Consider the following 26,017-nt stretch of genomic DNA (forward strand, 5'->3'; position numbering starts at 1 on the left):
GGGGCACCGGGCGCCTCCCGGGCGGGTCCTGGCGCTCTGCTTTGACGCCCCGGGCGAGTCCTGTGGGCAGGGGACGATCAGGGGTCCGTGTCCTCCTTCCTCTGCGACCCTGCTACTGGTACGGGGGCTGAGGGACTAGAGGGGCACTGGGGGGCACTGGGGGCGATGGGGGTCCGTGTCCTCCTTCCTCTGCGACCCCGCCACTGGTACGGGGGGTACCCGGGATGGGGGGCTCTGGGGGGACACTGGGGGCGATGGGGGTCCGTGTCCTCCTTCCTCTGCGACCCCGCCACCGGTACAGGGGGCTGAGGGACTGGGGGCTCTGGGGGGGCACTGGGAGGGGTTTGGGGGGCACTGGGAGGGGTTGGGGGCGATGGGGTCCGTGTCGTCCTTCCTCTGCGACCCCGCCACCGGTACGGGGGCTGAGGGACTGGGGGCTCTGGGGGGCACTGGGAGGGGTTTGGGGGCACGGGGAGGGGTTTGGGGGGCACTTGGGAGGGATTGGGGGGGCTCTGGGAGGGGTTTGGGGGCACTGGGAGGGGTTGGGGGCACTGGGAGGGTTTGGGGGGCACTGGGAGGGATTGGGGGCACTGGGAGGGTTTGGGGGGTCACTGGGAGGGGGTTTGGGGGCACTAGGAGGGGTTTGGGGGCTCTGGGAGGGATTTGGGGGCTCTGGGAGGGGTTGGGGGGGCACTGGGAGGTTTGGGGCCTCTGGGAGGGTTGGGGGCACTGGGAGGAGTTTGAGGGGCACTGGGAGGGTTTGGGGGCACTGGGAGGAGTTTGAGGGGCACTGGGAGGGGTTTGGGGGGGCACTGGGAGGGGTTTGGGGGCACTGAGAGGGGTTTGGGGGGCTCTGGGAGGAGTTTGAGGGGCACTGGGAGGGGCTTGGGGCTCTGGGAGGATTTGGGGGCTCTGGGAGGGCTTGGGGGCACTGGGAGGGGGTTTGGGGGGCACTGGGAGGGATTAGGGGGCACTGGGAGGGGTTTGGAGGCACTGGGAGGGATTGGGGGGCACTGGGAGGGGTTGGGGGCACTGGGAGGGTTAGGGGGCTCTGGGAGGGTTTGGGGGCACTGGGAGGGGTTTGGGGGGCTCTGGGAGGGGTTTGGGGGGCACTGGGAGGGGTTGGGGGCTCTGTGAGGGGTCCAGGGGCTGGGGCGCCCTGGCAGGTTGTTGGGGTGGGGGCTACGCTGGTCCTGGGGGGACAGTCGGGGCCATGGGGGGCACTGTGGATGCTGGGGGGCTGTGCTGTCCGGGGGGGCTCTGGGGGGTCTCTGTGCCCTGACCTCCGCGCCCCCAGGCCGGCTGACCAAGGGGTCCCAGGTGCTGGTCCAGGGGGTTATGGGGGCACTGTGGATGCTGGGGGGTCTGTCCTGCCCTGACCCTCATGCCCCCAGGCCAGCTGACTAAGGGTCCCAGGTGCTGGTCCGGGGGTTATGGGGGTGATGGGGGCTCTAGGGGGTGGTCTCTCCTGCTCTGACCCCCGCCCCCAGGCCAGCTGACCAAGGGTGCCGGGTGCTGGTCCAGGGGGTTATGGGGAGCACTGGGGGGCACTGTGGATGCTGGGGGGGCTGTGCTGCTCCGGGGGTCTGGGGAGTCTCTGTGTGCCCTGACCCCGCGCCCCCAGGCCGGCTGACCAAGGCCTCCAGGGTGCTGGTCCAGGGGGACACTGGGGGTGATGGGGGTCTGTGCTGATCTGGGGGCACAGGGGGGTCCCAGGGATCTCTCCTGCCCTGACCCCCCTGCGCCCCCCAGGCCGGCTGACCAAGGCCTCGCGGGTGCTGGTCCAGGGGGGTTATGGGGGTGATGGGGGCTCTAGGGGGTTCTGTCCCTGCCCTGACCCCCCCGTGCCCCCCAGGCCGGCTGACCAAGGCCTCCCGGGTGCTGGTCCAGGGGGGGTTATGGGGGGCACTGTGGATGCTGGGGGGGGTCTCTGTGTGCCCTGACCCCACGCCCCAGGCCGGCTGACCAAGGGGTCCCGGGTGCTGGTCCAGGGGGTTCTGGGGGCACTGGGGGGCACTGTGGATGCTGGGGGGGGGCTGTCCCTGCCCTGACCCCCCCGCGCCCCCCAGGCCGGCTGACCAAGGCCTCCCGGGTGCTGGTCCAGGCGGGCGGGTCCATCACGTCGCTCTCGGCCCGGGCCTGGGCGAGCCGGGAGGCTCCGGACCCCTCCCTGCTCGTCAACGCCTGCCCCGACCGCCTCCTGCTCTTCCGGTACCGGGGGGGCCCCCAGGGACCACCGGGGGGGAGGGGAGACATGGCCGGGACCACCCGGGGTGGGGGGAACCGATTGGGACCACCCGGGGTGGGGGAAACATCACCGGGAATGGGGGAACCGATTGGGACCCCATTGGGACCCCCAGGGTGGGGGGGAACCCATTGGGACCCCCGGGGTGGGGGGAACATCAGAGGGACCACCCGGGGTGGGGGGGACATTGCTGGGACCACCCAGGATGGGGGGAACCCATTGGGACCCCCGGGGTGGGGGGAAACATCGCTGGGACCCCTGGGGTGGGGGGAAACATCGCTGGGACCACCTGGGGAGGGGGAAACATCAGCGGGACCACTGGGAGGGAGGGAAACATCACTGGGAATGGGGGAACCCATTGGGACCCCATTAGGACCCCGGGGTGGGAAACATCACTGGGACCACCTGGGGTGGGGGGAACATCAGAGGGACCACGGGGAGAGAGGGAAACATCACCGGGAATGGGGGAACCCATTGGGACCCCCGGGGTGGGGGGAACATCACTGGGACCCCCAGGGTGGGGGGAGACACTGCGGGGACCACCCAGGATGGGGGAAACATCGCTGGGACCACCCGGGGTGGGGGAAACATCAGAGGGACCACCTGGGGTGGGGGAAACATCACTGGGACCCCCAGGGTGGGGGGAGACACTGCAGGGACCACCAGGGTGGGGGAAACATCAGAGGGACCACCGGGAGAGAGGGAAACATCACCGGGAATGGGGGAACCCATTGGGACCCCCAGGGTGGGGGAAGCATCAGCGGGACCAGCCAGGGAGGGGGAAACATCAGAGGGACCACGGGGAGAGAGGGAAACATCACCGGGAATGGGGGAACCCATTGGGACCCCATTGGGACCCCCAGGGTGGGGGAAACATCGCTGGGACCACCTGGGGTGGGGGGAACATCAGAGGGACCACCCGGGATGGAGGGAAACATCACCGGGAATGGGGGAACCCATTGGGACCCCCGGGGTGGGGGGAACTCTTTGGGACCCCCAGGGTGGGGGGAGACACTGCAGGGACCACCCAGGATGGGGGAAACATCGCTGGGACCACCCGGGATGGGGGAACATCAGAGGGACCACCTGGGGTGGGGGAAACATCACTGGGACCCCCAGGGTGGGGGGAGACACTGCAGGGACCACCCAGGATGGGTGAAACATCGCTGGGACCACCCCGGGGTGGGGGGAACCCGTTGGGACTCCCGGGGGGAGGGGAGGAAACACCACTGAGACCCCCCGGGGAGGGAGGGACCCCCGAGGTGGGGAGGGGGAACCCCACTGGGACCCCTGGAAGAGGAATTTTTGGGGGGGTTTTGGGATGCAGGACTGACCCCTCCTTTGCCCCCCCAGGGTGGTGGAAGACGAGAGGGGCTCGGGGGGATTTTGGGGGGTTCAGGGCAGTTTTGGGGTGCAGGACTGACCCCCCCCTTTGCCCCCCCAGGGTGGTGGAAGACGAGGGGGGTTCTGAGGGGTCTCAGGGCAGTTTTTGGGTGCAGGACTGACCCCCCCTTTGCCCCCCCAGGGTGGTGGAAGACGAGGGGGGCTCGGGGGGGGTTCAGGGCAGTTTTTGGGTGCAGGACTGACCCCCCCTTTGCCCCCCAGGGTGATGGAAGACGAGGGGGGCTCAGAGGAAGTTTTGGGGGTTCTCAGGAGTTTTGGGGGGTCTCAGGGTATTTTGGGTGCAGCACTGACCCCTCCTTTGCCCCCCCAGGGTGGTGGAAGACGAGGGGGGCTCGGGGGGATTTTGGGGGGTTCAGGGCAGTTTTTGGGGTGCAGGACTGACCCCTCCTTTGCCCCCCCAGGGTGGTGGAAGACGAGGGGGGCTCGGGGGCTCCGGGGCTGCGGCTCCGCCGGAGTTTCCCGACGCGGCACCGGGAGCAGCCCCTGAGGAGCTGCTTCTGCCCCCTCATGTCCTTCCGACAGGGGGCCTGCGTGGGTACGAGTGGGGGCACAGGGGGTCTGGGAGGTTGTGGGGGTACAGGGGGTACAGGGACCAGGGGGATGGGGGACCCCAGGAGCTGCTTCTGCCCCCTCATGTCCTTCCGCCAGGGGGCCTGCGTGGAGTGCGGATGGGGGGCACAGGGGGGTTATTGGGGGTCCAGGGGGCAGCAGGAGCTGCTTCTGCCCCCTCATGTCCTTCCCGGCAGGGGCCTGTGTGGGTACGGCCGGGGGGTCTGGGGGGTTAGTGGGGGTCTGGGGGGTTATTGGGGGTACAGGGGGTAGCAGGAGCTGCTTCTGCCCCCTCATGTCCTTCCGGCAGGGGGCCTGCGTGGGTACGGCCGGGGGGCTGTGGGGGCACGGGGAGTCCTCAGGGGGCACGGGGGGTTATTGGGGGCTCCAGGGGGTACCAGGAGCTGCTTCTGCCCCCTCATGTCCTCTCTGACAGGGGGCCTGCGTGGGTACGAGTGGGGGGTCTGGGGGGCACAGGTGAGGTTATTGGGGGTCTGGGGGCACCAGGACCGAGGGCACGGGAGGATCAGTGCGGGCACCAGAGCTGCTTCTGCCCCCTCATGTCCTTCCGCCAGGGGACCTGTGTGGGTACGGATGGGGAGTCTGGGGGGCACAGGGGGTTATTGGGGAGGGTACAGGGGCACAGGGACCAGGGGCATCAGGGCTGCTTCTGCCCCTCATGTCCTTCCGCCAGGGGGCCTGCCTGGGTACGGATGGGGGGCACGAGGGGGGTTATTGAGGGGCACAGGGACCAGGGGGCAGCAGGAGCTGCGTCTGCCCCCTCATGTCCCTTCCGCCAGGGAGGCCTGCGTGGGTACGGCCAGGGGGCTGTGAGGGTCTGGGGGGGCTCAGGGGGCCACGGGAGTTATTGGGAGCTCAGGGAGTATCAGGAGCTGCTTCTGCCCCTCATGTCCTTCTGACAGGGGCCTGCGTGGAGTACGGATGGGGGTCTGGGGGCACAGGGGGTCCCAGGGGGTATGGGGGTGCCCCAGGACTGGGGCACGGGAGGATCCGGGGGGCACCAGGAGCTGCTTCTGCCCCCTCATGTCCTTCTGACAGGGGCCTGCGTGGGTACAGCCGGGGGCTCTGGGGGAGTTATTGGGGGTACAGGGGTGCACGGGGACCAGGGATCCAGGGGGCACCAGGAGCTGCTTCTGCCCCTCATGTCCTTCTGGGGAGTGGGGGGGCACAGGGGAGTACCAGGGGGTTATGGGGGTATCTGGGGATGGGGGGATATGGGGGTGGTCAGTGGTCACTCAGGGTGGTCACTCAGGCTGTTTCCCCCCCCCCAGTGACAGGCAGCGAGGATTCAGTGAGGGGTCAGTGAGGGGTCAGTGGTCACTCAGAGGGGTCAGTGGTCACTCAGGGTGGTCACTCAGGGTGTTTCCCCAGTGACGGGCAGCGAGGATTCAGTGAGTGGTCAGTGGTCACTCAGGGGGGTCAGTGAGTGGTCAGTGGTCACTCAGGGGGGTCAGTGAGTGGTCAGTGGTCACTCAGGGTGGTCACTCAGGGTGGTCACTCAGGGTGTTTGTCCCCCCCCAGTGACGGGCAGCGAGGATTCAGTGAGGGGTCAGTGAGGCGTCAGTGGTCACTCAGAGGGGTCAGTGAGGGGTCAGTGGTCACTCAGGAGGGGTCAGTGGTCACTCAGAGGGGTCAGTGAGGGATCAGTGAGTGGTCAGTGGTCACTCAGGGTGGTCACTCAGGCTGTTTTCCCCCCCCAGTGACGGGCAGCGAGGATTCAGTGAGGGGTCACTGAGTGGTCAGTGGTCACTCAGGGTGGTCACTCAGGCTGTTTCCCCCCCCAGTGACGGGCAGCGGGGATTCAGTGAGGGTCACTGAGTGGTCAGTGAGTGGTCAGTGGTCACTCAGGGTGGACACACCCCCTTCAGGCTGTTCCCCCCCAGTGACGGGCAGTGAGGATTCCTGCGTGCACTTCTTCGACGTGGGGCGCGCGGGGCGGGCGACGCTGAACACGCTGCAGGGGCACGGAGCGGCCGTGCTGGCCGTGGCCTTCAACTGCGACGAGTCCCTGCTGGCCTCGGGGGACGCTGCCGGCACTGTCATCGTCTGGAGACGCCAGCACCCCTGAAACCACCCAAAACTGCCAAAATACCCCAAAAATACCCAAAAACCACCCCAAAAATCATAAAAACCCCCCAAACCCAGCCCTGGCCTTCAACTGCGACGAGTCCCTGCTGGCCTCGGGGGACGCTGCTGGCACTGTCATCGTCTGGAGGCGCCAGCACCCCTGAGACCACCCAAAACTGCCCAAAAACCACCCCAAAAATCATAAAATCCACCCCAAACCCAGCCCTGGCCTTCAACTGCGACGAGTCCCTGCTGGCCTCGGGGGATGCTGCTGGCACTGTCATCGTCTGGAGGCGCCAGCACCCCTGAAACCACCCAAATATACCCCAAAAACACCCAAAAACCACCCCAAACCCGGCCCTGGCCTTCAACTGCGACGAGTCCCTGCTGGCCTCGGGGGATGCTGCTGGCACCGTCATCGTCTGGAGGCGCCAGCACCCCTGAAACCACCCAAATATACCCCAAAAACCACCCAAACCACCCAAACCACCCCAAATCTAACCCCCCCAAACCCAGCCCTGGCCTTCAACTGCGACGAGTCCCTGCTGGCCTCGGGGGATGCCACCGGCACTGTCATCGTCTGGAGGCGCCAGCACCCCTGAAACCACCCAAAAATACCCCAAAAACCACCCCAAAAATCATAAAAACCACCCCAAAAACTCCCCCAAACCCAGCCCTGGCCTTCAACTGCGACGAGTCCCTGCTGGCCTCGGGGGATGCTGCTGGCACTGTCATCGTCTGGAGACGTCAGCACCCCTGAAACCACCCAAATATACCCCAAAAACACCCAAAAACCACCCCAAACCCGGCCCTGGCCTTCAACTGCGACGAGTCCCTGCTGGCCTCGGGGGATGCCACCGGCACTGTCATCGTCTGGAGGCGCCAGCACCCCTGAAACCCCCAAAAATACCCCAAAAACCACCCCAAAAATCATAAATCCACCCCAAACCCAGCCCTGGCCTTCAACTGCGACGAGTCCCTGCTGGCCTCGGGGGATGCCACCGGCACTGTCATCGTCTGGAGGCGTCAGCACCCCTGAGACCCCAAAAACTGCCCCAAAAATACCCCAAAAATCATAAAAACCACCCCAAACCCAGCCCTGGCCTTCAACTGCGACGAGTCCCTGCTGGCCTCGGGGGATGCCGCTGGCACTGTCATCGTCTGGAGGCGCCAGCACCCCTGAGACCACCCAAAACTGCCCCAAAAACACCCAAAAACCACCCCAAAACCACCCCAAACCCGGCCCTGGCCTTCAACTGCGACGAGTCCCTGCTGGCCTCGGGGGATGCTGCTGGCACTGTCATCGTCTGGAGGCGCCAGCACCCCTGAAACCCCCAAAAAACACCCAAAAATACCCCAAAAACCATCCTGGGGTCCATAAAAAGCACCCTGGGATCCATAAAAACCAACCTGAAATCCATCAAAACCACCCTGAGTTCCATAAAACCCCCCTGGGATCCATAAAACCCCCCCTGAGACCCCCAAACCCCCTGAGACCCCAAGCCTCCCTGAGACCCCCAAACAGGGCCGTGCCCTCGAGCTGTGCCCGTCCCTGCTGGCCCTGGCTGACACTGCCAGCGCTGTCATCGTCTGGAGAGGGCAACAGACCCGAGACCCCCCCCCCAAATTCCACCCTGACCCCACCCAGATGTCTCCAAATGCCCCTTAGACCCCCAAACTTTCTGGGGCCCCAAACCCCCAGCCCGGCTGTGACCTTCACCTGTGATGAGTTGCTGGCACCATCACACCTGAGCCCCAAACTCCTCCCAGATCCCCTGACCCCCAAACTCCCCCAAGACCCCCAAACTTTCCTGGGACCCCAAATTCCCCCTAGCACGGCTGTGACCTTCCGTGAGGAGTCGCTGTGTGACATCATCACCACACCTGAGACCCCCCAAACTCCCCTCCTGAGCCCCCAACCCCCTCAAATCCCTCCTAAATCCCCTGACACCCCAAAACGCCCCCAAGACTCCCCCAAACTCTCCTGGGACCCCCAAATCCCCCAGCACGGCCGTGACCTTCACCTGTGTGACATCATCACCACACCTGAGACACCCAAAACCCCTCCTGAGCCCCCAAACCCTCCCTGAGACCCCCAAAACCCCTCCCCGAGCCCCCAAACCCCTCCCCAGGCCCCCAAGCCCCTCCCCAGGCCCCCAAACCCCTCCCCAGGCCCCCAAACCCCTCCCCAGGCCCCCAGCCCCTCCCCAGGCCCCCAAGCCCCTCCCCCGTGCTGTGGCGGGCACAAAGCAGGCAGGGGGCGCGTGGTGGGCGTGGCCGAGGCAGGCCCAGGTGTATCAGAACAGGTACTTGCGGCACGAGGCCGCCCCGCACTTGCACTCGATGCGGCGCCGGGCGCGGGGAGCCCCCAGGGACCCCCACCAGCCCCGAAGTTGGAGTCCATCGCGGGTGCTCTCGGCGTCCACCGGGTCCACTGCGGGGGGAGGGAAAGGGGGTCAGGGAGGCTGGGACCCTGAGGACAGCCCAGGTATAGTCCAGGTAATGCCTGGACCACCCAGGTAACACCTGGACCACCCAGGGACAGCCCAGGTATAGTCCAGGTAATGCCTGGACCACCCAGGGACCACCTGGGACCACCCAGGGACAGCCCAGGTATAGTCCAGGTAATGCCTGGACCACCCAGGGACCACCTGGGACCACCCAGGGACAGCCCAGGGACCACCTGAGACCACCCAGGGACAGCCCAGGTATAGTCCAGGTAATGCCTGGGACCACCCAGGGACAGCCCAGACCCCCAGGTGTGACCCAGGTACAGCCCTGACCACCCAGGGACAGCCCAGGTATAGTCCAGGTAATGCCTGGACCACCCAGGGACCACCTGAGACCATCCAGGGACAGCCCAGGGACCACCCAGGGACAGCCCTGACCCCCCAGGGACAGCCCAGGTGACACCTGGACCCCTCAGGGACAGCCCTGACCACCCAGGGACAGCCCAGGTGACACCTGGACCACCCAGGGACAGCCCAGGGACCACCCAGGGACAGCCCAGGTAACACCTGGACCCCTCAGGGACAGCCCTGACCACCCAGGGACAGCCCAGGTATAGTCCAGGTGACACCTGGGACCACCCAGGGACAGCCCAGGTAATGCCTGGACCACCCAGGGCCAGCCCCGACCCCCAGGGACAGCCCAGGTACAGCCCTGACCAACCAGGTGTGACCCAGGGACAGCCCTGACCACCCAGGGACAGCCCAGGGACCCCCCAGGGACAGCCCAGGTACAGCCCTGACCAACCAGGTGTGACCCAGGGACAGCCCTGACCCCCAGGGACAGCCCAGGTACAGCCATGACCCCCCAGGTGTGACCCAGGTATAGCCCTGACCCCCCAGGTGTGACCCAGGTATAGCCCTGACCACCCAGGTGTGACCCAGGTACAGCCCTGACCACCCAAGGACAGCCCAGGTACAGCCCTGACCAACCAGGGACAGCCCAGGTACAGCCCTGACCACCCAGGTGTGACCCAGGTACAGCCCTGACCACCCAAGGACAGCCCAGGGACCACCTGGGACCACCCAGGGACAGCCCAGGTACCACCCTGACCCCCCCCAGGCACAGCCCAGGTACAGCCCAGGGACCACCCAGGGACAGCCCAGGTACCACCCTGACCCCCCCCAGGCACAGCCCAGATCCCCCAGGCACAGCCTGGACCCCCCAGGGGTGGCAGAGGTGTGAGGCAGGGCCAGGTGTGCCCAGGTATGCCCAGGTGTAATCCAGGTGTGTGCAGGTGTGTGATAGGTGTGCCCAGGGGTGTGTGGGTGTGTCCCAGGTGTAACCCAGGTGAGCCCAAGTGTGTCCCAGGTGTGTCCCAGGTGTGCCCAGGTGTATCCAGGTGTGTCCCAGGTGTGCCCAGGTGCGTACCGTGCATGTTGTAGTCAAAGGTGAGCTCCTCCCCGGCGCGGATGGGGGGTGTGTGGGGGTGTGTGTGGGTGCGTCCCAGGTGTGTGTGGGTGTGTCCCAGGTGTACCCAGGTGTGTGTGGGTGTGTCCCAGGTGTGTGTGGGTGTGTCCCAGGTGTGTGTGGGTGCGTCCCAGGTGTGTGTGGGTGTGTCCCAGGTGTACCCAGGTGTGTGTGGGTGTGTCCCAGGTGTGTGTGGGTGTGTCCCAGGTGTGTGTGGGTGCGTCCCAGGTGTGTGTGGGTGTGTCCCAGGTGTACCCAGGTGTGTGTGGGTGTGTCCCAGGTGTGTGTGGGTGTGTCCCAGGTGTGTGTGGGTGAGTGTGGGTGTGTCCCAGGTGCCCCCAGGTGCCCCCAGGTGCCCCAGGTGCGTACCGTGCATGTTGTAGTCGAAGGTGAGCTCCTCCCCGGCGCGGATGGGGGGTGTGGGGTGTGTGGGTGTGTCCCAGGTGTGTGTGGGTGTGTCCCAGGTGTACCCAGGTGTCCTAGGTGCCCAGGTGCCCCCAGGTGCCCCCAGGTGCGTACCGTGCATGTTGTAGTCGAAGGTGAGCTCCTCCCCGGCGCGGATGGGGTGTGTGTGGGTGTGTGTGGGTGTGTCCCAGGTGTGTGTGGGTGTGTCCCAGGTGCCCCCAGGTGTACCCAGGTGCCCCCAGGTGTGCCCAGGTGCGTGACCGTGCATGTTGTAGTCGAAGGTGAGCTCCTCCCCGGCGCGGATGGGGTGTGTGTGGGTGTGTCCCAGGTGTGTGTGGGTGGGTGTGGGTGTGTCCCAGGTGTGTGTGGGTGTGTCCCAGGTGTGTGTGGGTGTGTCCCAGGTGTGCCCAGGTGTGTCCCAGGTGTGTACCGTGCATGTTGTAGTCGAAGGTGAGCTCCTCCCCGGCGCGGATGGGGTGGGTGTGGGTGTGTGGGTGTGTCCCAGGTGTGTCCCAGGTGTGTGTGGGTGTGTCCCAGGTGTGTGTGGGTGTGTCCCAGGTGTGCCCAGGTGCCCCCAGGTGCCCCAGGTGCGTACCATGCATGTTGTAGTCGAAGGTGAGCTCCTCCCCGGCGCGGATGGGGTGTGTGTGGGTGTGTCCCAGGTGTGTGTGGGTGTGTGTGGGTGTGTCCCAGGTGCCCCCAGGTGTGCCCCAGGTGTGTACCGTGCATGTTGTAGTCGAAGGTGAGCTCCTCCCCGGCGCGGATGGGGTGGGTGTGGGTGTGTCCCAGGTGTGTGTGGGTGTGTCCCAGGTGTGTGTGGGTGTGTGTGGGTGTACCCAGGTGTGCCCAGGTGCCCCCAGGTGCGTACCGTGCATGTTGTAGTCGAAGGTGAGCTCCTCCCCGGCGCGGATGGGCCGCGTGGCGAACAGGGCGATGCGGGGCAGCCGCTGGTCCAGGTTCTCGATGAACACGTTGTAAACCTGCAGGTTGGGGTCGCACTGGCCCCGCCCACGACAGGTGAGGGGGGCGTGGCTGCTTCAAGCCCCACCCACCCCCCTCCTCTGGTGTGAATTTGAGCCCCTGGGGAGGTCCCGCCCTCGACACCTGAGAGGGCAGGTGAGGGAAAGCCCTGCCCACACCTGGGTAAGCCAGGCTTTACCAGACAGGTAAAGCTCCACCCCCTGGGCAGGTGAAGCCTCCAAACTCCCTGGACAGGTTTGTCCCCTCCCACACACAGGTGTGTCCCCATCCCCACACAGGTTTGTCCCCTCCCCCACACATGTGTGTCCCCATCCCCACACAGGTGTGTCCCCTCCCCATCCAGGTGTGTCCCCTCCCCATACAGGTGTGTCCCCTCCCCGCACAGGTGTGTCCCCTCCCCACACAGGTGTGTCCCCATCCCCATCCAGGTGTGTCCCCCTCCCCATCCAGGTGTGTCCCCATCCCCATACAGGCGTGTCCCCTCCCCACACAGGTGTGTCCCCTCCCCATCCAGGTGTGTCCCCATCCCCATACAGGCGTGTCCCCTCCCCACACAGGTGTGTCCCCTCCCCATCCAGGTGTGTCCCCATCCCCACACAGGTGTGTCCCCATCCCCACACAGGTGTGTCCCCATCCCCACACAGGTGTGTCCTCAGCCCCATACAGGTGTGTCCCCATCCCCACACAGGTGTGTCCCTGCCCCACACAGGTGTAACCATCCCCACACAGGTGTGTCCCCTCCCCACACAGGTGTGTCCCTGCCCCACACAGGTGTGTCCCCATCCCCATACAGGCGTGTCCCCTCCCCACACAGGTGTGTCCCTGCCCCACACAGGTGTGTCCCCTCCCCACACAGGTGTGTCCCCTCCCCATCCAGGTGTGTCCCCATCCCCATACAGGTGTGTCCCTGCCCCACACAGGTGTCCCCATCCCCACACAGGTGTGTCCCCATTCCCCACACAGGTGTGTCCCCATCCCCATACAGGTGTGTCCCCTCCCCATACAGGTGTGTCCCCTCCCCACACAGGTGTGTCCCCTCCCCACACAGGTGTGTCCCCATCCCCACACAGGTGTGTCCCCATCCCCATACAGGTGTGTCCCCATCCCCACACAGGTGTGTCCCCATCCCCACACAGGTGTGTCCCCTCCCCACACAGGTGTGTCCCCATCCCCATACAGGTGTGTCCCCATCCCCACACAGGTGTGTCCCTGCCCCACACAGGTGTGTCCCCATCCCCACACAGGTGTGTCCCTGCCCCACACAGGTGTGTCCCTGCCCCACACAGGTGTGTCCCCTCCCCCATCCAGGTGTGTCCCCCTCCCCACACAGGTGTGTCCCCATCCCCATACAGGTGTGTCCCCTCCCTATACAGGTGTGTCCCATCCCCACACAGGTGTGTCCCCTCCCCATCCAGGTGTGTCCCCATCCCCATCCAGGTGTGTCCCCTCCCCATACAGGTGTGTCCCCTCCCTATACAGGTGTGTCCCCTCCCCACACAGGTGTGTCCCCATCCCCACACAGGTGTGTCCCCCTCCCCACACAGGTGTGTCCCCATCCCCACACAGGTGTGTCCCCTCCCCCACACAGGTGTGTCCCCTCCCCACACAGGTGTGTCCCCATCCCCACACAGGTGTGTCCCTGCCCCACACAGGTGTGTCCCCATCCCCACACAGGTGTGTCCCCATCCCCACACAGGTGTGTCCCCTCCCCCATACAGGTGTCCCCCTCCCCACACAGGTGTGTCCCCATCCCCGTACAGGTGAGGGGTGTGACTCACGCTGTGGTTGACGAAGTGGGAGATGTTCCCGTAGTGGGCGGCGTCCACGGTGTAAACGTCCTCCACGTAGTCCAGGTCGAACAGGTACGTGGCACCCTGGCGGTCGTACACCTGTCCCCGGCGCTCCGCCTCCTCCGAGGTGATGATCTGAGAGACACACCTGGGTAACACCTGAACCCCACCTGAACCCCACCTGTACCCCCACACCTGTGTGACACACCTGAACCCCACCTGTACCCCCACACCTGTCCCCGGCGCTCCGCCTCCTCCGAGGTGATGATCTGAGAGACACACCTGGGTCACACCTGAACCCCCATCTGTACCCCCACACCTGTGTGACACACCTGAACCCCACCTGTACCCCCACACCTGTGTGACACACCTGAGTGACACACCTGAACCCCACCTGTACCCCCACACCTGTGTGACACACCTGTGTGACACACCTGTACCCCACCTGTACCCCCACACCTGTGTGACACACCTGAACTCCACCTGTACCCCCACACCTGTCCCCGGCACTCCGCCTCCTCCGAGGTGATGATCTGAGAGACACACCTGGGTGACACACCTGTACCCCACCTGTACCCCCACACCTGTGTGACACACCTGAACCCCACCTGTGACACACCTGTACCCCACCTGTACCCCCACACCTGTCCCCGGCGCTCCATCTCCTCCGAGGTGATGATCTGAGAGACACACCTGGGTCACACCTGAACCCCACCTGTGACACACCTGTACCCCTACACCTGTGTGACACACCTGAACCCCACTTGTACCCCACCTGTACCCCCACACCTGTCCCCGGCGCTCCGCCTCCTCCGAGGTGATGATCTGAGAGACACACCTGGGTCACACCTGAACCCCACCTGTACCCCACCTGTACCCCCACACCTGTGTGACACACCTGAACCCCACCTGTACCCCCACACCTGTGTGACACACCTGAGTGACACACCTGAACCCCACCTGTACCCCCACACCTGTGTGACACACCTGTGTGACACACCTGAACCCCACCTGTACCCTCCACACCTGTGTGACACACCTGAACTCCACCTGTACCCCCACACCTGTCCCCGGCACTCCGCCTCCTCCGAGGTGATGATCTGAGAGACACACCTGTGTGACACACCTGTGTGACACACCTGAACCCCACCTGTACCCTCCACACCTGTGTGACACACCTGGGTGACACACCTGAACCCCCACCTGTGACACACCTGAACCCCACCTGTATCCCCACACCTGTCCCTGGCGCTCCATCTCCTCCGAGGTGATGATCTGAGAGACACACCTGGGTCACACCTGAACCCCACCTGTACCCCCACACCTGTGTGACACACCTGAACCCCACCTGTACCCCCACACCTGTCCCCGGCGCTCCGCCTCCTCCGAGGTGATGATCTGAGAGACACACCTGGGTGACACACCTGAACCCCACCTGTGACACACCTGTACCCCCACACCTGTGTGACACACCTGGGTGACACACCTGAACCCCACCTGTGACACACCTGAACCCCACCTGTACCCCCACACCTGTGTGACACACCTGAACCCCACCTGTACCCCACCTGTACCCCCACACCTGGGTGACACACCTGAACCCCACCTGTACCCCCACACCTGTCCCCGGCGCTCCACCTCCTCCGAGGTGATGATCTGAGAGACACACCTGGGTCACACCTGAACCCCACCTGTGACACACCTGTACCCCACCTGTACTCCCACACCTGTGTGACACACCTATGTGACACACCTGAACCCCACCTGTACCCCCACACCTGTCCCCGGCGCTCCACCTCCTCCGAGGTGATGATCTGAGAGACACACCTGGGTCACACCTGAACCCCACCTGAACCCCACCTGGGTCACACCTGTCCCTGTGTCACACCTGTGCCATCACACCTGTCTGGTGTGTCTCACCTCTCCCACGTACTCCATGACGAAGGAGTTCTTGCGGATGCGCTGCAGGGTGCGCACGCCCCAGCCCTGTCACACCTGTGTCACACCTGGGTCACACCTGTCCCTGTGTCACACCTGTGCCATCACACCTGTGTCAGGTGTCTCACCTCTCCCACGTACTCCATGACGAAGGAGTTCTTGCGGATGCGCTGCAGGGTGCGCACGCCCCAGCCCTGTCACACCTGTGTCACACCTGTGTCACACCTGTACCTGTGTCACACCTGTCCCATCACACCTGTGCCAGGTGTCTCACCTCTCCCACGTACTCCATGACGAAGGAGTTCTTGCGGATGCGCTCCAGGGTGCGCACGCCCCAGCCCTGTCACACCTGTGTCACACCTGTCCCATAGCACACCTGTACCTGTATAACACCTGTGCCAGGTGTCTCACCTCTCCCACGTACTCCATGACGAAGGAGTTCTTGCGGATGCGCTGCAGGGTGCGCACGCCCCAGCCCTGTCACACCTGTGTGTGTCACACCTGTGTCACACCTGTGTCACACCTGTGTCACACCTGTCCCATCACACCTGTACCTGTATAACACCTGTCTCACCTCTCCCACGTACTCCATGACGAAGGAGTTCTTGCGGATGCGCTGCAGGGTGCGCACGCCCCAGCCCTGTCACACCTGTGTCACACCTGTGCCATCACACCTGTCCCATCACACCTGTGCCAGGTGTCTCACCTCTCCCACGTACTCCATGACGAAGGAGTTCTTGCGGATGCGCTGCAGGGTGCGCACGCCCCAGCCCTGTCACACCTGTGTCACACCTGTACCTGTGTCACACCTGTCCCATCACACCTGTCTCACCTCTCCCACGTACTCCATGACGAAGGAGTTCTTGCGGATGCGCTGCAGGGTGCGCACGCCCCAGCCCTGTCACACCTGTCCCATCACACCTGTCTCACCTCTCCCACGTACTCCATGACGAAGGAGTTCTTGCGGATGCGCTGCAGGGTGCGCACGCCCCAGCCGCGGCCGTCGGCGGTGCGGAAGATGCACAGGTCGTAGCGGATGCCGCGCTGCACCACGCGGTTGGGGCAGTCGGCGCCGCAGCGGCAGCGCGAGTTGCACTCGTAGATGGGCAGCCCGGCGCGGATCCGCACCTGCCCCGCCTCGTTGTAGGCGAAGCGGTTGCGGGAGGCGCCGGGGCAGCAGCCCCCGCCCGCCACCGCCTCCGCCAGGCAGTCCTGGCACTCGCAGCCCACGGCCACGGGGGACAGGGACACCCCTGCGCCCACCTGGGGGGGATAAAAATGGGGGTTATGGGTTAACATTCCCCCCACGGCCACGGGGGACAGCGACACCCCTGCGCCCACCTGGGGGACAAAAACAGGGGTTATGGGTTAACATTCCCCCCACGGCCACGGGGGACAGGGACACCCCCGCTCCCACCTGGGGGGGACACAGAAATGGGGGTTATGGGTTAACATTCCCTGCCAGACAGTCCTGGCACTCACAGCCCACGGCCACGGGGGACAGGGACACCCCTGCTCCCACCTGGGGGACAAAAACAGGGATCATGGGTTAACATTCCCTGCCAGACAGTCCTGGCACTCGCAGCCCACGGCCACGGGGGACAGGGACACCCCTGCGCCCACCTGGGGGGGACAAAAACAGGGGTTATGGGTTAATATCCCCCCACGGCCACGGGGGACAGGGACACCCCTGCTCCCACCTGGGAGGACAAAAACAGGGATCATGGGTTAACATCCCCCTCCAGGCAGTCCCAGCACTCACAGCCCACGGCCACGGGGGACAGGGACACCCCTGCGCCCACCTGGGGGGGATAAAAATGGGGGTTATGGGTTAACATCCCCCGCCAGGCAGTCCCGGCACTCGCAGCCCACGGGCACGGGGGACAGGGACACCCCTGCTCCCACCTGGGGGACAAAAATGGGGGGGTTATGGGTTAACAGCCCCCGCCAGGCAGTCCCGGCACTCACAGCCCACGGCCACGGGGGACAGGGACACCCCTGCTCCCACCTGGGGGGGACACAGAAATGGGGGGGGGTTATGGGTTAACAGCCCCCTCCAGGCAGTCCTGGCACTCGCAGCCCACGGGGGACAGGGACACCCCTGCGCCCACCTGGGGGGGATAAAAATGGGGGTTATGGGTTAACATCCCCTGCCAGGCAGTCCCGGCACTCACAGCCCACGGGGGACAGGGACACCCCTGCTCCCACCGGGGGGGGACACAGAAATGGGGGGGTTATGGGTTAACATTCCCCCCACGGCCACGGGGGACAGGGACACCCCTGCTCCCACCTGGGGGGGACAGAGAGGGGGTTATGGGTTTAACAGCCCCCTCCAGGCAGTCCTGGCACTCACAGCCCACGGGGGACAGGGACACCCCTGCTCCCACCTGGGGGACAAAAACAGGGATCATGGGTTAACATCCCCCACCAGGCAGTCCCGGCACTCACAGCCCACGGCCACGGGGGACAGGGACACCCCTGCTCCCACCTGGGGGGGATAAAAATGGGGGTTATGGGTTAACAGCCCCCACCAGGCAGTCCTGGCACTCACAGCCCACGGCCACGGGGGACAGGGACACCCCTGCTCCCACCTGGGGGGGACATAGAAATGGGGGGGTTATGGGTTAACATCCCTCTGCCAGGCAGTCCCGGCACTCGCAGCCCACGGGGGACAGGGACACCCCTGCGCCCACCTGGGGGGGATAGAAATGGGGGGGGTTATGGGTCATATTTGATGGTTTTATACAGTGTGGGACCTGAGGGAGGGGATGGACAGGGACACCCCTGCTCCCACCTGGGGGGGACAGGAAGGGATTTACAGGTCATATTTGATGGTTTTATACAGTGTGGGACCTGAGGGAGGGGATGGACAGGGACACCCCTGCTCCCACCTGGGGGGGACACAGGGATTTACAGGTCATATTTGATGATTTATATAGTGTGGAACATGAGGGAGGGGATGGACAGAGACACCCCACATGCCCACCTGGGGGGATGGCAGGAAGGGATTTACAGGTCAGGAGTATAAAATATTTTATAGTTATAGATGGATAGATACAGATAGATAGACAGATAGATGGTAGATAGATAGATAGATAGATAGTAGATAGATAGATAGATAGATCAATAGATAGATAGATAGATAGATAGATAGGTAGATGGACAGATACAGACAGACAGACTATGTGATCTTAGGGAAGTCCCTCGGGAATGAGGGAGGGGATGGACAGAGACACCCCCACGCCCACCTGGGGGGGATGAAAGGGATTTATAGGTCAGGAATATAAAATATTTTATAGTTATAGATGGATAGATACAGAGAGATAGACTATGTGATCTTAGGGAGGTCCCTCGGGAATTAGGGAAGGGGATGGGCAGAGACACCCCTGTGCCCACATGGGGGACAGAAATGGGGGTTATGGGTCACATTTTCTATACAGTGTGGGACCTGAGGGAGGGGATGAACAGAGACACCCCCATGCCCACCTGGGGGTACAGGAAGGGATTTACAGGTCATATTTGATGATTTATACAGTGTGGAACATGAGGGAGGGGATGGACAGAGACACCCCCACATCCACCTGGGGGGGATGAAAGGGATTTATAGGTCAGGAATATAAAATATTTTATAGTTATAGGTAGATAGATACAGATAGATAGATTAGATAGATATAGATAGACGTAGAAAGATATAGAGATAGGTATAGATAGATATAAATACAGATATAGATAGAGATAGCTAGAGATAGCTAGATAAATAGACAGATGATTGATAGATAGATGGATAGATAGATAGATAGGTAGATAGATAGATAGATAAATAGATAGATAGATAGATAGATAGATAGATAAATAGATAGATAGGTAGATAGGTAGGTAGAGAGGTCCCTCCAGGGCTCTGTGGGTCTCTCTAGGGCCCTGTGGGTCCCTCCATGGCTCTGTGGGTCCCTCCAGGGCTCTGTGGCTCTCTCTGTATCTCCGTAGCTCCCTTCCAGCGCTCCCCAAATCCCCCCCCATCCCTCCTCTCTCCTCCCTCCCCCCCAGCCCACCTTGTAGTCGTTGCCGTAGACGAAGTCTGGGGGCGGGCCGTGCAGGTCCACGTCGTTCTCCACGGCGATGCGGCCGCGGTGGCCGCGCCGGCGGTTGAGGAGGCGCTCCCAGCGCCGCAGGGCCCGCCGCTGCTCCGCCTTGCGCGCCAGGAACCGCAGCGCCCGCGGGGGCAACCCCCGCGGCCCCGCCCGCACCGGGCCCCCCGGGGCCCGCGCCAGGTCCGCGTGGAGCTGCCGGAGCAGCCCCCGGCACCGCAGGTTCCGCCGCGGCTCCCACGTGCTGGGCCGAGGCTGTAGCCCCGCCACTTCACCAGGTAGAACTCATCCTGGGGATAAACAGGGGTTAGGGGTCTAAACTGGGTCCTGGGTAACCTACAAGCACTTCACTAGGTAGAACTCTCGCCCTGGGGGATGAAACAGGGAGTAGTCTGGGTGGCTGCAACGGGGGTCTGGGGGTCCTGGTAACCCTGCCACTTCACCAGGTAGAACTCCTCGTCCTGGGGGGATGAACAGGGGAGTTAGGGGGGTCTGGGAGGTCCTGGGTAACCCCATCACTTCACCAGGTAGAACTCCTCGTCCTGGGGGGATAAACAGGGGGGTTAGAGGGGTCCTGGGTAGCCCTGCCACTTCACCAGGTAGAACTCCTCGTCCTGGGGGGTGAACAGGAGTTAGGGGGGTCAGGGGGGTCCTGGGTAACCCCATCACTTCACCAGGTAGAACTCCTCGTCCTGGGGGGAGAGACAGGGGTTAGGGGGGTCCTGGGTAACCCTGCCACTTCACCAGGTAGAACTCCTTGTCCTGGGGGATAAACAGGGGTTAGGAGGGGTCTGGGGAGTCAGGGGTCCTGGGTAGCCCTGCCACTTCACCAGGTAGAACTCCTCGTCCTGGGGATGGAAAGGGGGTTAGGGGGTCCTGGGTAACCCTGCCAGTTCACCAGGTAGAACTCCTCATCCTGGGGGTGGAAAGGGGGTTAGGAGGGGTCTGGGGGTTCAGGGGGTCCTGGGTAACCCTGCCACTTCACCAGGTAGAACTCCTCGTCCTGGGGATGGGGAAATAGGGGGTAAGGAGGGTCTGAGGGGGTCTGGGGTCCTGGGTAACCCCATCACTTCACCAGGTAGAACTCCCCGTCCTGGGGATGGGGGGATGAACAGGTGGGTCTGGGGGGTCCTCATGTCCTCAGGGGGTCAAGGCAGTCCTGGGGTGATCCTGAGAGGTGCCACCCTCTCAGTGCCCAGTGTGGGGGTCCCAGGGGTGCCACCCCAACTCAGTGCCAGCCTTGGGGGTCCCAGAGGTGGCCAGGGGGGGGGTCCCATCTCAGTGCCCGCTGTGGGGGTCCCAGGGGTGGTCTCAGCTCAGTGCCCACTGTGGGGGTCCCAGGGGTGCCACTCCCTCTCAGTGCCCACTATGGGGGTCCCGGGGTTGGCCGGGGTGGGGGTCCCATCTCAGTGCCCACTGTGGGGGTCCCAGGGGTGCCACCCCAGTTCAGTGCCAGGGTCCCTGTCAGTGGCCAGGGCAGGGGTCCCCTCTCAGTGCCCACTGTGGGGGTCCCAGGGGTGCCACCCTCTCTCAGTGCCCACTGTGGGGGTCCTGGGGTTGGCTGGGGTGGGGGTCCCATCTCAGTGCCCATTGTGGGGGTCCCAGGGGTGCCACCCCAGTTCAGTGCCACCCTTTGGGGTCCCTGTCAGTGGCCGGGGCGGGGGTCCCGCGCCCCCCTCTCACCCGGACTCGGCGGTAGTTGCACAGCAGCTCCACCTCGAAGTCGGCCAGGTTGCGGCGGGTGACGCCCAGGGCGCGGCACCGGAGCCGCTGCAGCCGGCACAGGTCCTGCAGCTGCTCCCAGGGGGACAGGCAGCACACCCGGCACTCTGGGGGGGGCACAGACACAGGGGGGGGCGTCAGAGACCGGAGAGACCCCCCCTCACCATCCCCCACCCAGCTCTGACCCCCCCGTGTCACCCCCCAAGGGAGCTGTGCCAGGTCCTGCAGCTGCTCCCAGGGGGACAGGCAGCACACCCGGCACTCTGGGGGCACACGGGGAGGGGGGCGTCAGAGACCGGAGAGACCCCTCACCATCCCTGACCACCCCCATCAACCCCCAGCACACCCAGCACGGGTCCTGCAGCTGCTCCCAGGGGGACAGGCAGCACACCCGGCACTCTGGGGGGGGCACAGACACAGGGGGGGCGTCAGAGACCGGCCAGACCCCCCCTCACCATCCCTGACCACCCCCCATCAACCCCCCAGCACACCCAGCACGGGTCCTGCAGCTGCTCCCAGGGGACAGGCAGCACACCCGGCACTCTGGGGGGGCACACAGGGGGAGGGGGGGGCGTCAGAGACCGGAGAGACCCCCCCTCACCATCCCCCACCCAGCTCTGACCCCCTGCATCACCCCCCAAGGGAGCTGTGCCAGGTCCTGCAGCTGCTCCCAGGGGACAGGCAGCACACCCGGCACTCTGGGGGGCACAGGGGAGGGGGGCGTCAGAGACCGGAGAGACCCCCTCACCATCCCTGACCACCCCCTGCCACCCCCAGCACACCTGGCACTCTGAGGGGGCACACAGGGGAGGGGGGCGTCACAGACCGGAGAGACCCCCTCACCATCCCTGACCACCCCCATCAACCCCCAGCACACCCAGCACGGGTCCTGCAGCTGCTCCCAGGGGACAGGCAGCACACCCGGCACTCTGGGGGCACAGACACAGGGGGGATCAGAGACCGGCCAGACCCCCCCTCACAATCCCTGACCACCCCCCATCAACCCCCCAGCACACCCAGCACGGGTCCTGCAGCTGCTCCCAGGGGGACAGGCAGCACACCCGGCACTCTGGGGGGGGCACAGACACAGGGGGGCGTCAGAGACCCGAGAGACCCCCCTCACCATCCCCCACCCAGCTCTGACCCCCGTGTCACCCCCAAGGGAGCTGTGCCAGGTCCTGCAGCTGCTCCCAGGGGGACAGGCAGCACACCCGGCACTCTGGGGGGCACACGAGGAGGGGGGCGTCAGAGACCGGAGAGACCCCCTCACCCCCTGACCACCCCCTGCCACCCCCCAGCACACCCAGCACGGGTCCTGCAGCTGCTCCCAGGGGACAGGCAGCATACCTGGCACTCTGGGGGGCACAGAGCACAGGGGGGCGTCAGAGACCGGAGACCCCCTCACCATCCCTGACCACCCCTGCCACCCCCAGCACACCCAGCACGGGTCCTGCAGCTGCTCCCAGGGGGACAGGCAGCACACCCAGCACTCTGGGGGCACACGGGGGAGGGGCGTCAGAGACCAGCCAGACCCCCTCACCATCCCTGACCACTCCCCATCAACCCCCCAGCACACCCGGCACTCTGGGGGCACACAGGGGAGGGGGCGTCAGGGACAGGACAGACCCCTCTTGTCACCCCTGTCACCCTCCCGACCCCCGTCACCTCCGTGTCACCCCCCGTGTCACCCTCCTGTCACCCCCCTCCTCACACCACGGGGGGTCACACAGGTGGGGGGGTGTCAGGGACAGGACAGACCCCCTTGTCACCCCTGTCACCCTCCCGACCCCCTGTCACCTCCGTGTCACCCCCCGTGTCACCCTCCTGTCACCCCCACACACACCGATGGGGGCACACAGGGTGAGGGGGTGTGTCAGGGACAGGACAGACCCCCTTGTCACCCCTGTCACCCTCCCGACCCCCTGTCACCCCCACCCCCACCAGGGTGACAGGGAGCACACGGAGCACCCTGGGGAGGGGGTGGGCACCAAAGTGAGGGGGGCGTCAAGGACAGGACAGACCCCTCTTGTCACCCCCCGTCACCCCTCCTGTCACCCCTCTTTCACTCACCCCCACCCCTGGGGAGGGGAGGTCACACAAAGTGAGGGGGGCGTCAGGGACAGGACAGACCCCCCTTGTCACCCCTGTCACCCTCCCGACCCCCTGTCACCTCCGTGTCACCCCCGTGTCACCCTCCTGTCACACCCCCCTCACACCACGGGGGGGGCACACAGGGTGAGGGGGGGGCGTCAGGGACAGGACAGACCCCCCTTGTCACCCCTGTCACCCTCCCGACCCCCTGTCACCTCCGTGTCACCCCCGTGTCACCCTCCTGTCACACCCCTCACACACACCGGGGGTCACACAGGTGGGGGGGCGTCAGGACAGGACAGACCCCCTTGTCACCCCTGTCACCCTCCCGACCCCCCTGTCACCTCCGTGTCACCCCCGTGTCACCCTCCTGTCACCCCCCCACACACCACGGGGTCACACAGGGTGGGGGGCCTAAGGGACAGGACAGACCCCCTTGTCACCCTGTCACCCTCCCGACCCCCTGTCACCTCCGTGTCACCCCCGTGTCACCCCCCTCACACCAGGGGCACACAGGGTGAGGGGGGCGTCAGGGACAGGACAGACCCCCCTTGTCACCCCTGTCACCCTCCTGACCCCCTGTCACCTCCGTGTCACCCCCGTGTCACCCTCCTGTGACCCCCTCCCCCACACCGGGGGTCACACAGGGTGGGGGTCACACGGGGGGGGCCTCAGGACAGGACAGACCACCACGGGTGACCCTCCCCACCCCCGGCCACCCTCCCCTCCTCCTCCTCCGTCCCCCCAAGCACAACCGACCATGTCGCGATATCGCGACTACAACGACAGGGAGAACAGGGAACACTTTGGGGGTGGGGGTGGGTCACACCGTGTGTAGGGGGCAGGGGGGACAAGAGGGGTCGTGAGGGACCAGACAGACCCCCTCACCCTCCCGTCACCCCCCGCCTCCTCAGCCACCCCCGCCTCCCTCAGCCGACGCATGTCGCGATATCGCGACCACGGTGACAGCGAGCACCCGGAGCACGCCGAGGGGGGGGTACGTTAATTAAGCTCGAGGGGGACGGACACGCATTAATTAAGGTCTGGGGGGGGTCATTAATTACGGCCGGGAGGGTCCGAGCCCCCCTCCTTCCTGCCCCCTCCCCTCAGGCGAGCGCGGGAACCGCCGCCCCCTCCCCTCACGTCCTCCCCGGACCCCCCCGGCCCTCCCCGGGCCCGCCCCGCTCGCGCCACCTTTTAAATTTTCCGCCATTTTTCGGCCGCCGCCGCTCTGCTTTCTTTTTTTTTCCCCTTTTCCGCCTTCTTTTTTTTTTTTTTTTTTTTTTCCTCTTTTTTTTTTTTTTTTTTTCGCGGCCCCGGCGCCGCTTCCGCCCGTGAGGCACCGCGCGCGGGCTGGGGGCGTGGCCGTGCCTCGCGCGCCCGCCGCTCATTGGCTGGCGGGCCGCCTCATTTGCATGCCCGCCGTCTCCCCATTGGCGGGCCGCGCTGGCTCATTTACATATTAACCGCTCGCGCCCCGTGCCCGCCTCCCATTGGCCGCCGCGCCGCGTCATTTGCATACTGACAGCTTCCCGCCCTCTCCCCATTGGCCGCCGCGGGGGTTCATTTGCATAACAACCAGCCCCGCCCTCCCTCGGTGCCCATTGGCCGCCGCGCTGCTTCATTTGCATATCCCTCCTTCCCGCCCTGCCGCCTTATTTGCATAGTAAAGAGCTTCCTCCGCCTCTTATTGGCTGTCGCGCCGTCTCATTTGCATACGGCTCCCATCACCCCCCGCGCTCCGCCGCGGCCCCGAAAATCGCCGGTTTTGCCCCATTTTGGCCGCGGTTTTTCCCGGAGGTGCTCGGGGGGAGTCGGGAACCCCCCAACCCCCACCCCAGGAGCGGTTCTGACCGCTCCCCCTGAGCCCGGTTCCTCGCTAATTAATCGGTAATTAATTAACGGTCACGTGACTCCTGGAGTTTATTTGGCGCCTGCGGTGGGGGAGGGGGGTAATGAGGGAAGGGGGGCAGGAGGGGTCTGTGACCCCCAAACATCCACTCCCAGGGATGGGGCGGATTGGGGAGGGAGGGGACAATTTGGGGAGGGGGCGAAACCCCCAGAGTCGGGTGGGATTTGGGAAAGGGAGGGAAATGTTGGGGGCACTTTGGGGGTCTTGGAGGGGAGGAAGGCAGAAACCCCCAAAAAGTCGGGTGGGATTTGGGGAGGGGTTGGGGGCACTTTGGGGGTCTGGGAGTCGGTGGGGGTGTTGGGGGCACATTGAGGGTCTTGGAGGGAAGGGGAGCAGAGACCTCCCCAGGAGTTGGGTGGGATTTGGGGGGTCCAGAGTCGGGTGGGAGGGATTAGACTGGGGAGGGAGGGGGCCACACTGGGGGTCTTGGGAGGTGAAAGGGGCCGAGACCCCCAGAGTCAGATGGGATTGGGGAGAGGTTGGGGGCACTTTGGGGTCTGGGGGTCGGTGGGGGATGTTGGGGCACATTGGGGTCTTGGAGGAGGAGTGGCAGAACCCCCAAGAGTTGGGTGGGATTTGGGGGGTTGGGGGCACTTTGGGGGTCTTGGAGGGGAAGGGGCCGAGACCCCCAGAGTCAGATGGGATTGGGGGGGTTGGGAGCACTTTGGGGTCTGGGGGTCGGTGGGGAGTGTTGGAGGCACATTGGGGGTCTTGGAGGGGAGGGTGCAGAACCCCCCAAGAGTTGGGTGAGATTTGGGGGTTGGGGGCACTTTGAGGGTCTGAGGGGGGATCAGAGTCGGGTGGGAGGGATTAGACCGGGGAGGGGAGGGGGACCACACTGGGGGTCTGGGGGGAAGGAGCAGAGACCCCCTCAGAGTCAGGTGGGACT

The 26,017-nt window shown here is 64.9% G+C and overlaps 2 protein-coding genes and 2 long non-coding RNA genes across 4 annotated transcripts; 2 read left to right on the plus strand and 2 right to left on the minus strand.

Annotated features, from left to right (window-relative positions):
- Nucleotides 1-22: 22 nt before the first annotated feature.
- Nucleotides 23-6,742, plus strand: WDR13 (WD repeat domain 13; the record flags this gene model as incomplete). Its single annotated transcript, XM_050331145.1, is given in 5 exon segments — nt 23-44; nt 47-118; nt 2,070-2,211; nt 4,051-4,184; nt 6,103-6,742. Coding segments are annotated over 5 exon segments (555 nt in total), but the record flags the coding sequence as incomplete, so codon positions are not given.
- A 1,841-nt stretch (nt 6,743-8,583) lies between these two features.
- Nucleotides 8,584-24,471, minus strand: SUV39H1 (SUV39H1 histone lysine methyltransferase). The gene is given in 8 exon segments (XM_050331144.1): nt 8,584-8,720; nt 11,478-11,607; nt 13,369-13,515; nt 16,249-16,581; nt 19,368-19,647; nt 19,938-20,017; nt 21,087-21,232; nt 24,411-24,471. Coding segments are annotated over 8 exon segments (1,272 nt in total). The 5' UTR covers nt 24,430-24,471.
- Nucleotides 10,694-11,146, plus strand: LOC126648324 (uncharacterized). The gene is made up of 3 exons (XR_007630784.1): nt 10,694-10,743; nt 10,891-10,947; nt 11,115-11,146. It is a non-coding gene; the product is annotated as an uncharacterized LOC126648324 (long non-coding RNA).
- Nucleotides 15,555-16,131, minus strand: LOC126648325 (uncharacterized). The gene is made up of 3 exons (XR_007630785.1): nt 16,100-16,131; nt 15,820-15,866; nt 15,555-15,574 (listed from the first exon to the last, which is right to left on the minus strand). It is a non-coding gene; the product is annotated as an uncharacterized LOC126648325 (long non-coding RNA).
- Nucleotides 24,472-26,017: the final 1,546 nt, after the last annotated feature.

The sequence above is a fragment of the Myiozetetes cayanensis genome, unplaced genomic scaffold, assembly GCF_022539395.1.
Source record: "Myiozetetes cayanensis isolate MyiCay16 unplaced genomic scaffold, myiCay2020 scf482, whole genome shotgun sequence".
NCBI classification, from domain to species: Eukaryota; Metazoa; Chordata; class Aves; order Passeriformes; family Tyrannidae; genus Myiozetetes; species Myiozetetes cayanensis.